Source organism: Budorcas taxicolor, chromosome 2 (genome assembly GCF_023091745.1).
Source record: "Budorcas taxicolor isolate Tak-1 chromosome 2, Takin1.1, whole genome shotgun sequence".
In the NCBI taxonomy this organism is placed as follows: Eukaryota; Metazoa; Chordata; class Mammalia; order Artiodactyla; family Bovidae; genus Budorcas; species Budorcas taxicolor.
The window spans coordinates 179928599-179944820 of NC_068911.1; the positions used below are offsets into that span (position 1 = coordinate 179928599).

A 16222-nucleotide genomic window follows, 5' to 3' on the forward strand; every position below is an offset into this window, starting at 1 on the left:
CCAGGGCTAGGACTTGCTGCTCTCCTGATACGGCGCGTCTGGTAACGCCGTGCGGGCCAGCTTAGTCTTGGAGGTGCCACGCCTGGGCACAGGCTGTGGCGTCTCTGAGAGTGAGGGGCTATTATTGAGGCTTTGGTCTCTCTCCCTTGCACACTTTTACCCCCTTTAAGGAGACTCTGGCTTGCACACTCCCAGCACGCTCCTCTAGAGAGGAAGAGGCGGGTAGGGGGCCAGAGCAGACAGGTGCCAGCGCTGCCTGTGAGGCAGGGACTCCCGCTGCCTCGGGCCACCGCTGCATTCATTTACGGGGCAGCCCGCCAGCAGGCCACGTGTGCCGCGGTGGCGGGCCGCACCCTGCCCTTTCCGGGTCCCGTGGCGTGAGCCGTCTTACCAGCAAATACAGTTGTGTGAGTGAATAAATGCGTTTTGCCCTTTCGGGTCCTAGGGAGTATGTAGCATGCCCTCTCTTCCCTGTTGGAGGAGGAAGTGGAAACCCGCTCCACATTCCTGCCTGGGAGATGCCACCAACAGAGGAGCCTGACAGGCCGCAGTCCAGGAGGCCACGTAGAGTCAGGCAGCTGAGCACACACACACACATTCCTCTTCCCCATAAAACATGAAGAAAGGAAAGTCTCTTGGGACTTCCCCAGTGGTCTAGTGGTTAAGACTCCAAGCTCCCTGGTCAGGAAACTAAATTCCATGTGCCACATGGTACAGCTCAAAAAGCAAATAGAAGGTCTTGGTAGGGATGCCCAGCTCTGTCACCATGGGGATGCTGAGGGTCAGCATGGTGATAATGTGAGTCAGAGCAAGCAGCCAACTTCTTCAAGACTTTCTTATTCTCCGGACGTAGCTCTACCCCTAATTTCTAACTCCAGGGAGTCTATCGTATCAAGTAGACTAAATAATACGACTGTTACTAAGGCTTTGATCTTAATGAAAGGTTGTAAAAGCTGTGACCTCATGCCTTCTGGACAGTGGGGCCGGCTTGGGCGCTCACCAGCTGAGAACACAGGTTTTGTTGGAGGCCTGTGCTCACGGTGGCGACCGTCGGCTCTGCCATCTGCGTGTGGCTGTCACTGCAGAGTCGGCACACCCTTCTGTTTTGCCACTTACTGTAAGCAGTTTCTGTTGTTCCCCAAATCAGTCCGGTTTGTTAGAACCTGTTGGGCAGGTTGAGTCTGTGAGTGTGGCAGTGTTAGAGGAGGGATTCCAAAGCAGGCTGCCTGGCGGCCCGTCTCAGCTCTGTTGTTGCAGCTGTGTGACGCTCGGCAAGGGACCTGACTCCTCGGAGCCCCTGTGCCTCACCTGTAACATGGGAATCTAATAACACCCCAGGGTTATTGTGCCACTTAAATGAGGTCAGTAAGGCACCCAGTGCTCAGTGTGGGTTGACTATTTGGGACAGTGTTAATGTTCCCCCTGGAAACCTTGAGATCCCTGCTGACCCCGGGCAGAAGCTGGTGTAGACTCTGGATGCCTCAGCACTTGGGGGCTTTTTAATTTCTGCTAGACTGCATTTGAGGTGGTAAGTTCTTTTCATGTGTCTGGGTTTTTTTTTTTTAAGATATGTAAGGGGTTATTTTGGAGAAGGCAATGGCAATCCACTCCAGTACTCTTGCCTGGAAAATCTCATGGGTGGAGGAGCCTGGTAGGCTGCAGTCCATGGGGTCGTGAAGAGTCGGACACAACTGAAGTGACTTAGCAGCAGCAAGGGGTTATTTATTAAAGGATAAGTACGTCTGGACTTAAGAACTTTGGGCTCTGACCCAGCACATGTCTGAAGATCAGTTCCAAGATCTTTTTATGAGCCTGGTGAATCTCTGCAGCCACTGCTGGGATTTCGCCAGAAACGCAGCAAAGCTCAGTGCGCTTTCTCCCACACGTTACGCTCGGTCAGCTCAGGGCACAGCTGCCTCCTGCGCGATGGGCTCCTGACCACCTTTCCCCCCACAGGACGGGCTCTATGAGTGCATTCTCTGCGCCTGCTGCAGCACCAGCTGCCCGAGCTACTGGTGGAACGGAGACAAGTACCTGGGCCCCGCGGTCCTCATGCAGGTGAGGCGCCTTCGTTAGCGGGAGGGAAGCCGAGACGGGCTTGCAGGACTCCAGAAGGACGGTGTGCTGGAAACTCGCTGTTCTGAGGGGTGGTGTCCTTCCCTGGCACCCGCGACAAACAGGGTAATTGGTCACATCGCCTTCACTTGGCTTCGGTAAATCTGGGGCTCCATCTGCAGAATGCCTCCGTTTAGTGTGGCAAGGGCCACACCAGGGGCTGGTGGCTGCAGGTTGGCAGGCCGTGCTGTGCGGATGTCTCAAACATTTTCCTGTGTAGCTGGCTCTTCGCTGCCCACTTGCCCGCTTTCCCTGACTCCATCTGTCAGAAAGCTCCCCACCTCCCTTCTAGGGATTTTCAACATGCAGGCAGGGCAGAGAGAAATTTCACTGAGGGGCAGTTCACGGTGAAATGTTGGAGATTGTTTCCCAGCTAATGAAAGCTTGCAGCGCAGGCTTGAGAGGTTGCTTAGAAAGAAAGGCATGCTGCTTTCCATCGCCTCTGACTGGGTGTGTAGTTCACAGCCAAGAGTCACTGTCTTTGTTCCCAGAAAGCTCATACTTACATTTGTGGTCAGTGCTTTTCATAAAGCCTTAAGCAACTCAAAAAACAACTTCTTGTTTTCATTTTCCCACAAAAAGAGAAGTTCTGTGGTTCTGCGACCAGTTAGCAGTACTGATCCTGGCCAAGTTAAAGACTGAATAGTGAGGTGTGTTCATAGTTGGCGCTTAGACCGGCGTCTGCGTTGTTGGGAAGTGTAGAGGGCCTCTCGGCCACACTGCTGGAGCAAGCCTGCTCCTCAGGAGCTGCGTCCGTGTTCAGCTGGCTGAGCTCAGGCTTCCTAGATGGCCATGCTCATTAAGAGAATCAATAAGTAGATTGAATGTGAAGTCCTCTGTTTACTCAGAGACGGTGAGTAGGTGCTGGGGAGGCAGTTGAGAGAGTCAAGCCCAGCATCCCTGCCTTTGCTCTTTGATGATCTAGGGAGGAGGCTAATGAGGGCGTGAGATCAGTAGTTGAAGACACGACACCCTTGGTGTATAATTAGGCACCAGGGACCAGGTGCTGTGGCTCAGAGGTTCATGGGGACCATTGGTCGAGGTGATCAGATGTTGCGAAAGGGTGGGAAGCCTTTCTCTGAAAGAGGACGAGAAATAAAGGGTGTGGAGACAACCTCTAAGCTGGGTGGGCGCGGCGCTCTGCACGCCAGGAGCCTTGCGGTCAGTCAGAGGGCTGCTCCGGCCAGTCGGCTCGGCTCGGCTCATCAGGGCCCGCTCCCCCAGGCCTATCGCTGGATGATCGACTCCAGAGACGACTTCACGGAGGAGCGCCTGGCCAAGCTGCAGGACCCCTTCTCTCTCTACCGCTGCCACACCATCATGAACTGCACGCGGACCTGCCCCAAGGTACGGCCCGCGGCCCGCCGGCGTGGGCCCCGGGGCAGAGCGCGCCGCCGCCTCAGCGTGGGCCCGGGGGCGTGGGCGCGAGGCAGGGCCCGTGGGCTCGGACGCGGGTTCCTGCCCTCGGATCCGCTGGGCTCGCTCTGGCTGCAGGAACCACGGGGCGGAAGCATCCGAGCACAGGTGGCCTTGGGGGCTGCGGTCCCGCTGGCCCGAGGGCTCCGCCCGCTGCGCTCTGCCCCACAGCAGGCCTGCGCTCTCTGTGTGTCTCTTCTCGGCCTCGGAGCTCTGCTTAGCTTTCACTCCCTCTTTCTGCTCCTTCTCCTGGGCTCGCCCTGCCGCAGCCTCAGCAGCTGCCTGGCTCCTCGTTTCTCGGCTTACGTTCCCCGGAGGGAGGCTCGTGGCCCAGCTCAGCTCTCCTGGCACAGCCCACGTCAGAGTTGGCCAGCAGCTGTGGCCCGGCCCATGGGCGGGGAGCCACCAGGACCGCCCTCTGCGCGGGACTGTGGATGGAGCAGTTTTGTTTTAGGGGACAGGCAGCAAGATGGAAGACTCACGCCCAGCCAGTTAGCGGCTTAAAAAAGAAAAGGCACCATATCTCAGCAGTCGTGAAATCCAGACTGGGCCACGCTGCTGTCTGCCCGGCGGGCGTTGGCCCGGGGTTCAGCGGGGGCTGCTGGGTGCTGCCGGCCACAGGCAGCGCTGCCTGCCCTTACCCGGGCTCCGCCCAGTGAGCCGTGTGGCCCGGAGGCGGCTCACGCCGCTGACCTTCTCAGGACAGGGCCTGGCACAGAGTGAGCACTCAGCACAGGGGACCTTCTGTTATTTGGAACAGAATAGGTCCTGGCCCTGCTGGAGCCGGTCAGTCAGAAACCAGCCGCCCCAAGGCGGCCTGGCTCACGTCCTCACGTTTCCTAAAAGTTCCACACAGCCTCCTGAGGTGCCTTCCTGGGCGTGAGCCTGTGCGCTGTGGAGGGCAGCAGACGGACCAGCCAGGGGCCGACTTGCATGTCCCGCCCGCCCCTTGGTAAAGAGGGGCGGGCACTGGGCTCTGAGGCTGCACACAGGCCCAGGGTGATTGAGCTGGAAGGGGCCCTGAAAACTGTCCAGCACAACCCCTCTTACACATGGGGAAGCTGAGCCTGCGACGGGTCACGGTCGGGCTGGGGCAGGGCTAGAGGCCCACCACGCACCTCCCAGCCCAGGGCTGCCCTCCTTCCTGGGGCCGCATCAGGCCTTCTTACTGCCCGTCCGAGTCTCAACCGTTTGGGCAGGCGGTATGCGCGGCTCGGTGGGTCAGAGCAGCGGCAGGTCCTCCCCCAGCCCTCCGGGAATGCGTGCTCCTGGGCGCCCTGCGGGGTGGGGGGCCGCTGCACACGGTGATTGCGTGTCCTCTGCCAGCTCCTCTGCCAGCGTCTGCCTCTTCTCGTGTTGTATAGCGATAGTCCAGGGAACTTCCTTTTGAAGGATCAGTTCAGAGGGATACACTTGTGATCCATAAGCTTTCAGGGACCAGTCTTTTGAAGACTGGCTTCTCTTTCCCTCTCTTTCTCTCTGAAGATGTCTTTTTTCCTACACGCTTCAATTTCAAAGTTAAGAGTTGTCCTTGTAAGCTGAGGAGCCCGCCGCTCGCCTCGAATGAGTGTCTGACTCCACCAAGCGCTGGGCTGCCCCTTGCTGTCTCGGGAGGCTGGCGCTCACTGGGCTTCATTCCTGTGCCTCCTACAGGACAGCTGTCCCAGCCGTGGGCCAGGCTGCAGCTCGTCCCAGGGTCGCCGCCACTTAACTCACGGAGCTCAGGAAGGGGTAACAGGGTCCTTCCACCCACGTCGTTCTGAGGCCTTGTAAATGCTGGTTTTCGGTGGTGGTGATTTAATGATAATAGTATATGAAGCCTTTAGAGACACCTGCCTGCTTCTGACAGTGTGGGCACAGGAGGAGGAGCTCTTCCTGGGCTCTGACCAGCCACAGGGAACCTCACTTGCAGGCGTTCAGCGAGACCGGCTCCTGCAGAGAGAGCGGCCGTCTCAGGAGTGGGGACGGGGGACTTTCCGCCCCAGCCAGCCCAGAGGAGTCAGAGGCCTGGGTCTGCAGTCACGGGGCTTGGACCCGGCACCAGCAACGACGGGAGTCTCACCCAAGGTCATTGGGCTCTTCGTTCAGTTTCACTTAATGTTTTATATTGATGCTCTTCTCCTTTTTTCAAGGGGCTGAATCCTGGGAAAGCTATTGCTGAAATCAAGAAGATGATGGCAACCTATAAAGAGAAGCAGGCTTCTGCTTAACTGCCGTGCTCAACCTAACTGTAGCCAGCTCAGAATGCAGTTCACCTCCGAACTCCTTCAGAGGTCGTGCTTTCCCACAAATACTGCATGTACAATAAACGGTCTAAGAAATAAATAAACGTTATTCTAGTTTATTAACAAAAAGCAGGCCTGTTCCTTACACGTGCTGCGGCGGCGGGAGGCGCAGGTGCCGTGAGGGGGGGCCCCGGCTCCAGAGCTGAGCCACCGTGGGGAGTGCCTGGGGACCTGGGGACAGGCGCAGAACTGGTGCCGCGGGGCCCGGGGGCTCGCTCCCCGTCTCTGCTGCCCCGCGTGCCTGTCTGGGAGGGCCTCCCTCCCTCGGGCGCTCAGCAAGCACTGGCCCGTGGAGTGCAGCGTCCTGGCGTCTGCAGCTCGCAGTGTTGGAGTTACTTAAAGCCACATCTCTGTCTCGTGCAGACAGCGTTAGAGTCCCCCGGCACAGCTGTGAGCTCCAGCTCCGCAGCGGCCCTCCAGAGCCCTCGGCCTCAGCAGGAAGCGTGGATTCCCGCCGCAGCCGCCCTGGCTCTGCTGCCCCCAGAGTGGCAACGCTGAGAAAAAAGTGGCAGCTTGTCGAGTGAAGAATGGAAGCCCCTCCAGCCCCTCAGCTTTCACGCCCCTGCTGCCCGTCCACGTCGTTCCTCCAGAGCTTTGTCCTCTCAGGTGTGTGGAGTTCTTCATTCCCTTCAAAAATGAGGTACAAAATATTAGCAAGTTTCTATTGTTTTTCCTCCTTGTGGTAACACGCACATAACAAACCGACCACCTCGGCCGTTTCTCAGTGGGCGGTTCAGTGGTATTAAGAGCATCCGCATTACTGCACAGCCTCTGTCTCCAGAACTACTTTCCTCTTGAAAAACTCAGACTCTGCCTGTTGAACACTTAAAAGTTCTCCGTCCATAGCGCCTAGCCACCGTCATTCGACTTTGTACTTCTGTGACTCCGACTACTCTACCTTACAGAAGTGGCATTAGACGGGGTTTGTCTTTTTTGTAACACCTTTCAGTTAGCATACAGTTCTGCAGGCTGACTCCTGTGAACACTCCAGTGAGCGTCAGAATCCCTTCCTAAGACTGAAGAATCCCATTGTATGTACACAGCACATTTTGTTTATCCAATCTGTTAATGTACGTTTTAGGTACTGTGAACAGCAGCTTTCTACTTTCACCCTTAGGATATATAAGGTCCATGGTGCTACTAATGAGCTGTGTGTGTGTGTGTGTGTGTGTGTGTGTGTGTGTGAAATTTACCTTCAACTTTAGCTTATTTACCCGCTGGTTCTCTGCTCTTAAAGAGCTGTGTGTGCGTGTGTGTGTGTGAAATTTACCTTCAGCTTCAGCTTATTTACCCGCTGGTTCTCTGCTCTTAAAGACCTGTGTGTGTGAGTGTGCGTGTGTGTGTGTGAAATTTACCTTCAGCTTCAGCTTATTTACCCGCCGGTTCTCTGCTCTTAAAGAGCTGTGTGTGTGAATGTGTGCATGTGTGTGTGTGAAATTTACCTTCAGCTTCAGCTTATTTACCCGCCGGTTCTCTGCTCTTAAAGAGCTGTGTGTGTGAATGTGTGCATGTGTGTGTGTGAAATTTACCTTCAGCTTCAGCTTATTTACCCGCCGGTTCTCTGCTCTTAAAGAGCTGTGTGTGTGAATGTGTGCATGTGTGTGTGTGAAATTTACCTTCAGCTTCAGCTTATTTACCCGCTGGTTCTCTGCTCTTTGGCAAGGATGTAACTTACTTACATTTCCACCATTCCAACACACTTTGCGGTGCGTTCACTCTGAGGAATACTCCAAGGCTGCTTTTCAAGTTGTAGCACTGAGATCCTGGAAACAGAGGCTTCTTGTATCAAGAGGCTAAGAAAAATGTCCGAGTCACTGAGAATGAACCTTAATGGGCATTTCTGGCTTTAATAGACAGTTTGGACTCCGCTGGTGGTCCGCTGGTTAATGGCCAGCCATGGGACGTCCCTGGGGTCTAGTGGTTAAGACTCTGCACTTGTGATGCGGGGGCACGGGTTTGATCCCTGGTGGGGAACTAAGACCCCACATGTCATGCAGGAAATAAAAAGACCGCCTGCAGGTGCAGGGAACACAATTTCAATCCCAGATCCAGGAAGATCCCAGACCGAGGGGGAGTCACTCCCAGACACCACAGCTACTGAGCCTGTGCTCGAGAGCCCGCTCCCCGAGAGCCTGCGCCCCCAACCAGGAACGTCACCGCAGGGAGGCCCCAGGCTCCTGCAGCCAGAGGAAGCCCGCTCCCTGGGAGCCTGCGCCCCAACCAGGGATGTCACCGCAGGGAGACCTCAGGCTCCTGCAACTAGAGGAAACCCATGTGCAGCACGAAGACCAAGCCCATAAATAAAGCGCAGGCCATAAATAAAAGGGACACTTCAAAGGCACTCGTCTGGTACTGCAAGAGGTGAGGGGCAAGGCTTGTCCCCTCCTGCCTAGGAGCCAAGGTCACCAAGAGAAAAGGAACAAACCTTAACTATCTAGAGATTCAGGAAGCGCCGTCTTCGCCCTCCACTTGCTGCTGTTACACTCGCTCGTGCCCGTATCTGCTCCCCCGGGGACGGCAGCACGCCAGAGAAGGTTGGGATCTTGCCAACCCAGGGATCGAACCCTGGTCTGCTACACTGCAGGTAGATTCTTTATCGTCTAAGCCACCAGGGAAGCCCCAACATCAGCATCTCAGAATTGCTGACCACCTCAGTGAGAACACGCAGTACAGAGTCTTCAGATGTTCAAGCTCCAGGTTTGGAAGTGAGAACTGGGAAAACCTCAGACAGCCCTCTGTATCCCGGGCTGGGCAGCAGTAAGGCAAAAACTGCCTTCCAGGTCTGTTCACACTTAACTGATTTCTGACAGCCTCTGGGGGGAGGTCACATTCCTGGATAATTTTATTTTGCTTCTAATCTCTAGACCTGTAGGGAAAGATGGGTTTTCTTGGGACTAATTTAATGGCTTTAAAGATGAGTTCTGCACCAGCCAGCTACTGACAAGAAGCAGGGGAGTTGCCACTTCAAATCGGCTTTGTCGGACGTCAAGTTTACAAGCATAGATCATTCTCTCACCCCATTTAAACTTGAGCTAAATTAGAATATGTTATCAACCGATTGTTTAATTTACTGCTTATCTAATCTTCAATTGGACTGCAGGCGAATGTTCTATTTTAAGTCACAAAGACTTTTCTAGTAAAGCTCCAGACGTGAACAGGGACAGTGTTTTGTCCTTCACGCTACTTCTGTGCCCTAGTTGTGTCCAGACGATGTGCTTTCATGCTCAGAAAGGCATCCTGTGGAATGCTTTGAGTTTCCCTAAGGGCTTAAGCCAGCCACCTCTTTTTACCCCATCTTTGGGCAAGTTGTTGAACCTCTGAGCCTCTATTTTCCTATCTGTAAAATGGGAATTAAGAGCATTCGCCTCTCAGAATTGTGGGTAAAGTCTCCATAAGAATAAATGGGGGGCTTCCCTAGTGGTCCAGTGGTTAAGAATCTGCCTTGCAATGCAAAGGAGGCTGGTTCAGTCCCTGGTCCAGGAAGAGCCCGCACGCCGCAGGTCCCCAGGCACCACGACCGCTGAGCCTGCGCTCTTGAGCCCGTGAGCTGCAGTCACTGAAGCCCCCTGCCCTGAGCCAGTGCTCCACGGCCAGAGACCCCACTGCAGGGGAGCCTGTGTGCCTTCGAGAGCGGCCGCTGCTCGCCACAGCAGAGAAATCCTGGCCCAGCAACAAGACCCAGTACAGCCAAAACCAGATAAATAAGCATCTTTTAAAAAAAGAATAAATATGAGTCCTTACCATCCCCCCAAAAACGTTTGTGAGGTATGAATGTGTTCATTGAATTGATGAGGGAAAAACCCCTTCACAATGTATATCAAATCATCACATCATACACTTTAAATATTTCACACTGTTTTCAGTTACGCTGAAAAAAACTTCAAAAATAAATACCTAACACATATGAGTTTAAAAACTAATAATGTAAAAAAAGCTTCTAGCTTGCAGTTGAGCAAATGCTCTGTAAACTCAAGCAACTGGTTTGTCTCAAACACCTACTGTGTGGAAGACTGAATCACATTTCCAAGGTGATTAACTCCCTGGGAATTCAGTGGTTTGGACGCCACTTTCACTGCAGAGGGCCCAGGTTAGATCCCTGGATTCGGAAACTGAGATCCTGCAAGATTTGGGCACCAGCCCCTCAGGACTGCCACAGCTGGTGTATTTCCAACGTGGCCAGAGTGGGAGACCCCCTGTGCAGAGGGCGGGCTGTCTGTGCAAGGCTAACAACGCTCCCTTCTCATCGCCCACGTCGCCCTGACGGCTGGGTGCCAGGAGAGTATGCCACTGACATCCACCTCCTCCCTGCCCAGGAAACTACCAGACTGACTGCTGAAACTCCACCTGATCTGTCTAGACAGCCATCATCTTGTCACGGGGTTTGAGAAAATCCCTTTTATTGCAAAGATGTAGTGAAACCAGGGGAATTGAGAAGTTTGGCAATGCCCTAGAGGAAAGCAGTCCCGACAACTGGGTTTGCCTCTTGGGGATTGTCAGATCAAAACGTCAGGATTAGGAAAGATTCATTCCTTGCAGAGAAAAGAGAACACCAGGGATCTATATCCCCAAAGCAGCATCTCCCCAAACAGCAGCACTAGGGAAGTTTTAAGCTAAGGGTTCACGCATATTCATGAAGGGGCTTGGACAGTCAACAGAGTCCAAGCTTTAGTTGACTGAACTCACAGGAGTTGGGAAAGGTCGACATCAGGTTCCAGCTGGTCTGGTGGTTGAGCGTTTCGGGCTAATCGTCACCACTGACACAGAAGCTGACATTTACAACCGATGTATTATCTTTGCTAGTGGTACTTCTCTTGCCTGATAACAATCCTTTATTCTTTTGTTCCCTTAAGATCACTAGTTCCTGAGACCTGGTCTAGGGCAAGCATCGTGGGCAGGCTTAGATCACAGAACGGCTGGGGCCAAAATGGCTTCTCTTATGTCAAGAAAGCCATGCCTGACGTTCTTTCCCCAGGGCTCCCTTACCCTATCTGGTTATAGAACCAGGTATAGTATGTCCTTCCTGTGGGTCCCCGAGGAAGCAGCAGCCACAGAAGGGAACCTCCTCCCTGGGTCTCAGCCCGCAGACCACCCGGTGACCACAGGGAGAGCCGCTTCCCCAAAGGTGACCCTGGGCAGATGCAGGGCCTCACAGATCCTCTGTGGTTTGGAAGGAAGCCTCCTTTGGCCTCCTCCCATAAAGACCGTGGACCACCTGGCAGCTGTGGCTCCTTCCCAGAGGGCTCAGAGGTTGGAGTGTCTTAAATGCCAAGTGAAAATGAACGAGTTAGTGCCTCAGTCGTGTACGGCTCTTTGTGACTCCGTGGACTGTAGCTCGCCAGGCTCCTCTGTCATGGATTTCTCCAGACAAGAATACTGGAGGGGGTGGCCATTCCTTTCTTTCAGGGGCTCTTCCCGACCCAGGGATCACACCTGGGTCTCCTGCGTTGCAGATGGATTCTTTACCATCTGAGCCACCAGGGACGCCCCAAAGAGCAATACAAAAAATAAGGGACAGATCTTGACACGCAGTCCCCAAGCCCCTGCTTTTCGGAAGCTTTTAGCCCAGCGCCAGGACCTCCTGAAAGCAGCTGGCTCCTGCCATCTCGTTTGAAGAGCGTTCATTTCACAGAGGAGGAGAGAGGCTCAGAGAGGGAGGGTGGCTTTTGAAAGCTCTCACAGTAGACGCAGCTGACGTGCACCAAACCCAGGCCTCCCGAGGGCCAGGCCCAGCCCCGGCCACGGCACCACTCAGCCTCCCGGCAGGGGCATCTGAAGAAGCCATTTGTGCAAGACTGTTGCAGGAAGGCGGACCCCTCCAGGGCCCGAAACTGGGCTCATGTCTAACACTCGGAGATGAATTGTCCGAGGAGACACATGTGCTGACCAAGCAAGAGATTTTATTGTAAAGGGCGCCCAGGTGGAGAGCAGGAGGGTGAGGGAACCCAGGAGAACTGCTCTGCTGCGTGGCTCACAGTCTCGGGTTTTATGGTGATGTGATTAGTTTCCGGGTGGTCTTTGGCCAATCATTCTAATTCAGAGTCTTTCCACCATTGCTCAGCCAAGATGGATGCTAGTGAGAGGGATTCGGGGAAGTGGACGGACACGCGGCATCTCCTTTCGACTTTTCCTGAACTCTTCTTGGTGGTGGTAGCTTATTAGTGTATTCCTTATCAGGATCTCCTGTCATAAAACAACTCATGCAAATGGTTACTATGGTGCTAGGCCAGGGTGGGCGGTTGGTTTCAATCAGTGTGCTTCCCCTAACAAAACCAGTAGTCCATCCTGCCACCAAAATCAGGGTTCCCTGGTTAAGTGGTCTGCACTGGCACCAAGCTAAGTTCTGCAGGAGGATATGGGGACTCAGAGGAGCAGGCTGCCCTCCCTGGGGCGTCAGCAGAAGAAATGGGTCGCCCCACGCCCCAGTGTCAGCCTGCTCCCCCAGCCGCAGCTGAGGAAACGGCTCCCCTGCCCCCCACCTGCTCAGAGCAAACCTCAGTGAGGAGAGGCACCTTTGATTCCATTCCTGCACCTCTACCTCCCATTCATCAGCAAGTCCTGCCAACACCCACCCCTTTTGTCAAGCGTATGGACGGAGTCCCTGGTTTGTGTCAGACACTGCCACAGCCTCCCCTGCCCTCCCCTGGAGTCTCTCCCCTGCCCTCCTCTGCCCTCCCCTGGAGTCTCTCCCCTGCCCTCCCCTGCCCTCCCCTGGAGTCTCTCCCCTGCCCTCCCCTGCCCTCCCCTGGAGTCTCTCCCCTGCCCTCCCCTGGAGTCTCTCCCCGCACCAGTACTCCTCATCACGGCTCTGCCTCCTTGCAGCCCTCTCCACTTCAGGTTACTTTGGAGTTTTCCTCTGCTTGCCCGTGGCTGCTGCCTATGTCTGTTTTTTCACCCTTCTATTCCCAGCTCTGAGAGCAGCTCCCGGCTTTGCAGAAATGCGTAATGATGCCCTGGGCCCAGCTCTAGTCTCTATGTGATCCTTCCTGGTTTGCCCTGGAGCCCGGGGTCCCTAATCGTTTGGAGATCCTTAGTCCAGAAGCCACCAAGCCCCAGGTCAGGGGACACCATGTCTGTGCCTGTCACTATGGGACAACGTGCTAACACCGCGTACAAGCCCAGGGTCCTGGTGCCTCTCGGGGGCTCCCTGTTCCCACCTGTGCAGGCTTGCCTGCTGTCGTGCTGTGAGGCTTCTGAGACCCAGGTTGTGCCCCTGCTGTTTCTTTATTTTTAAATTCTTATTTATCTCTGGCTGTGCTGGGTCTCTGTTGCTGTGCCCAGGCTTTCTCTGGCTGCCTCTCTAATTGCGGGGCGCAGGCCTCTCACTGCGGCGGCTTCTCTTGTTGCAGAGCACGGGATCTAGGCACATGGCTTTCAGTAGTTGTAACATGTAGGCTGAGTGGTTGTGTTACGTGGGTTTAGTTGCTCCAAGACATATAGGATCTTCCTGGACCAGGATCAACCAGTGTCCCCTGCACTGCAAGGCAGATTCTTAACCACTGGCCCGCCAGGGAAGCCCCATCTCTGCCATTTCTCTGGCATTTTAGAAGCATTCTGTACATCACTGCAGAGCCTGCCCGTGGGCACACTCACCTCTGTAGGGGTGTTTCTGAGACTGTGAGTCTCTGGGCAGGTGTGGCTTCTTCCTTTGCCATTTCTCCAGTGGTGCCAGATACTGTCCCGAGTGCTTTTCCTCTTGTGAGCCTCACAGCAGTATCAAGCAGGTATTGCTCATGTCGTCATCCTCCTAAAGGTCAATACATGATGCCCAGGGGGACTTCCCTGGTGGTCCAGCGGTTAAGACTTCGCCTTTCAACTTGGAGGGGGAGCAGCTGCGGGTGTTCCACCCCTGGTCGGAAGCTAGGCAACACAAAACACAAGCAACATTGTAGCAAATTCAATAAAGACTTTAAAAATAGTCCTCATCAAAAAAAAAATAAATTAATTAATTAAATGTAACTATGCTTTAAAAAGAAAAGAAACAAGACCCAGGCTCAGTGGCTTGCTCGAGGTCACAGAGCCTAGAAGAGGGGGCGCAGCTTGAACCAGCGTGCCTAGTACCTAATGCGGGGCGGGCCGGCCTGGTCTTACCTGTGTGTCTCCTAAGGGCCAGGCTCCCGGGTGTGAGTGCCTGGTGTCTCAGCATCACCTCTGTGTGTGACTCTGAGCTGTGTCTGGGTCCTGGGAGTCTCGCCTGTATGTGCGAACCCACGTGTGTGTCTGAGGTGGTTGTGTAACACGGCCGTGCTGCTTTCCCGGGCGCCCTTGTGTAGCTGCGTCGCAACCCTGTGCGCGACTCCGGGCGGGAGGGCAGGGGGCGCACCCGCGCCCGCATCTGAGGACTAGATCTCGGAGCGCGCCTGTGCTCCTGCGTCTGCGGGTCGTCCTGTCGCGTCTCCGTCTTCCCCTCTCTGTGCGCCTCTGCCCCAGGGCTCTCGCTTCGGCCTCCGGCAGCCCAGGCCCGGCCTGCGCGGCGCCGGCTCGGACTACAAGTCCCGGCGGCCCGCGGGGCGCGCGGACGCAGGGGGCGGGGCTCGCCGGGCGCGGGGCGGGGCGCGCGGACGCAGGGGGCGGGGCTCGCCGGGCGCGGGGCGGGGCTCGCCGGGCGCGGGGCGGGGCTCGCCGGGCGCGGGGCGGGGCTCGCCGGGCGCGGGGCGGGGCTCGCCGGGCGCGGGGCGGGGCTCGCCGGGCGCGGGGCGGGGCTCGCCGGGCGCGGGGCGGGGCTCGCCGGGCGCGGGGCGGGGCTCGCCGGGCGCGGGGCGGGGCTCGCCGGGCGCGGGGCGGGGCTCGCCGGGCGCGGGGCGGGGCTCGCCGGGCGCGGGGCGGGGCTCGCCGGGCGCGGGGCGGGGCTCGCCGGGCGCGGGGCGGGGCGCGGGGGGCGCAGACCCGACTGCGGCACCGTGGCCGCCGCTCCCTCCTGCCGGTCCTGCAGGTGCTGCGGGCGGCCCGGCTCCGCCGCGCCCCGCGCCCCCGGCCTTCCGCCTCGGCCCCTGCCGCGGGGCCTCGCGACGCCCGTGCCGGCGATGAGCGCGAGGAGCCGCCATGAGCGCAGGTGAGCGCGCCGCCGGGGCAGACGGGACCCGGGCGCGGTCCACTTGCCTTTGGGAGACCCCACCGCGGGAGCGGCCCCCGGACACCGCCCCCCCCCACCGAAAACCCCGCGCCGGGCACCCCCCCCGACTCCAGATCCCAGAGAGGCCGGGAGCCGGGGGTGGCTCCTTCCTAAAGCCCCGGCGGCTCAGCGCCCGGCGCCGCCGTGCAGAGGGTTAACCGGGGCGCGGGCCTCCCGGTGCGGAGACCGGCGTCCAGGTGGGAGAGGCCTGGAGGTCGCTGCGTCCGGGCCTCTGAGCGGGTGTTCCTTTGGGCTGAATGAATGAATGGAGCTGGAGGAGCCAAGGGTTCCTGAATCTCTGGACTGGAGTGTCCTGGGGTACAAATGTCACTCCAGGCCTCCAGAGGAAGGCTCAGTGCCCTGGTCCAGGGACCACACCTTCCCTGTCACCTGTCCCAAGCCGTGTGTCTGGAGGCCACCTAATTTAAATCCCGTCTGCTGCGAAGGGCACCAGTAGACCTCCGGTGTTTAGAGAGGGCTCATCTCTCAGCCACGGGCCACCAACACCCGAGCATCCTCTCTGCAGCTTCAGACCCTTCGGGCCTCTCCCTCCTGTCTCCCACCTCACCGCCCCCCCCCCCCCCCCCCAGCCCCGAGTCTAGAGTGCAGGCCTGCTGAGGGGCTGTGGCTCTCGGACCCAGATCCTCAGATCAGGGAGCTCCTGGCAGCTTGTGCCTGACTCAGCCTGGCCCCGGAGAAGCACGGCAAGGGTAGGACACTGCCCTAGGCCTCCGCGATCATCAGCAGGAAACCGGCGCTTCCGCAGGAAACAAGAAGTTCCCAAACGGCTTTGACTCCAGTCCCTCGGCTCTGCAGTGGCTCTGCAGTGCTCGTGGCATTGCCCCGGGGCTGTGGAGTCAGACTAGTTTCAAGTCTAGTCTTGACCACTTGGAGCTGTGTGACTTTGGACATGTTGATCAACCTCTCTGAGCCTCATGGAAATAGGGATCCTAATCCTTACTTTCTGAGAGGTGGTTGTGAGGGTGAATGGAAGGAATGTGTTCATTCAGACCCGCTCATTTCCAGCTTCTCCCCTTTCAAGCTCTATGAGCCTGCGCAAGGGACCCTGAAGCTGTGTTCCTCAGCTTCCCCAACTGTAAAATGGGATGATAATAGTCCCTTCGTCAGAGGGTTACCTGTGAAGATCGGTTGCTGTTATCGAGAAGAGCAATGCCGTCATTTGTGAAAGTATTCTCGTCTCAAGCAGCTAGCGGTCCTGAAAGAGATCAGACACTGCCCTGACCTTCCTGTGCCATCCCTGGGGAGCCTCAGATGCGAGTAGGTGTAAACAAAGCCT

General features: G+C 56.7%; 1 protein-coding gene and 1 long non-coding RNA gene across 3 annotated transcripts in view; one reads left to right on the plus strand and one right to left on the minus strand.

Moving 5' to 3' along the window:
• The window catches only part of SDHB (succinate dehydrogenase complex iron sulfur subunit B), a 31725-nt gene extending 25840 nt beyond the window's left edge, over window positions 1-5885 (plus strand). For both annotated transcript variants that reach the window (XM_052662333.1, XM_052662325.1), the window contains 3 exons: window positions 1957-2058; window positions 3340-3462; window positions 5664-5885. In XM_052662333.1, the coding sequence (XP_052518293.1) occupies window positions 1957-2058; window positions 3340-3462; window positions 5664-5741 (303 nt within the window). In that variant the 3' untranslated portion in view covers window positions 5742-5885. The remainder of the gene's footprint in view (window positions 1-1956; window positions 2059-3339; window positions 3463-5663) is intronic.
• A 58-nt stretch (window positions 5886-5943) lies between these two features.
• Window positions 5944-14268, minus strand: LOC128068805 (uncharacterized). The gene is made up of 3 exons (XR_008201523.1): window positions 13905-14268; window positions 13407-13673; window positions 5944-6443 (listed from the first exon to the last, which is right to left on the minus strand). It is a non-coding gene; the product is annotated as an uncharacterized LOC128068805 (long non-coding RNA).
• Between the last annotated feature and the right edge of the window lie 1954 nt (window positions 14269-16222).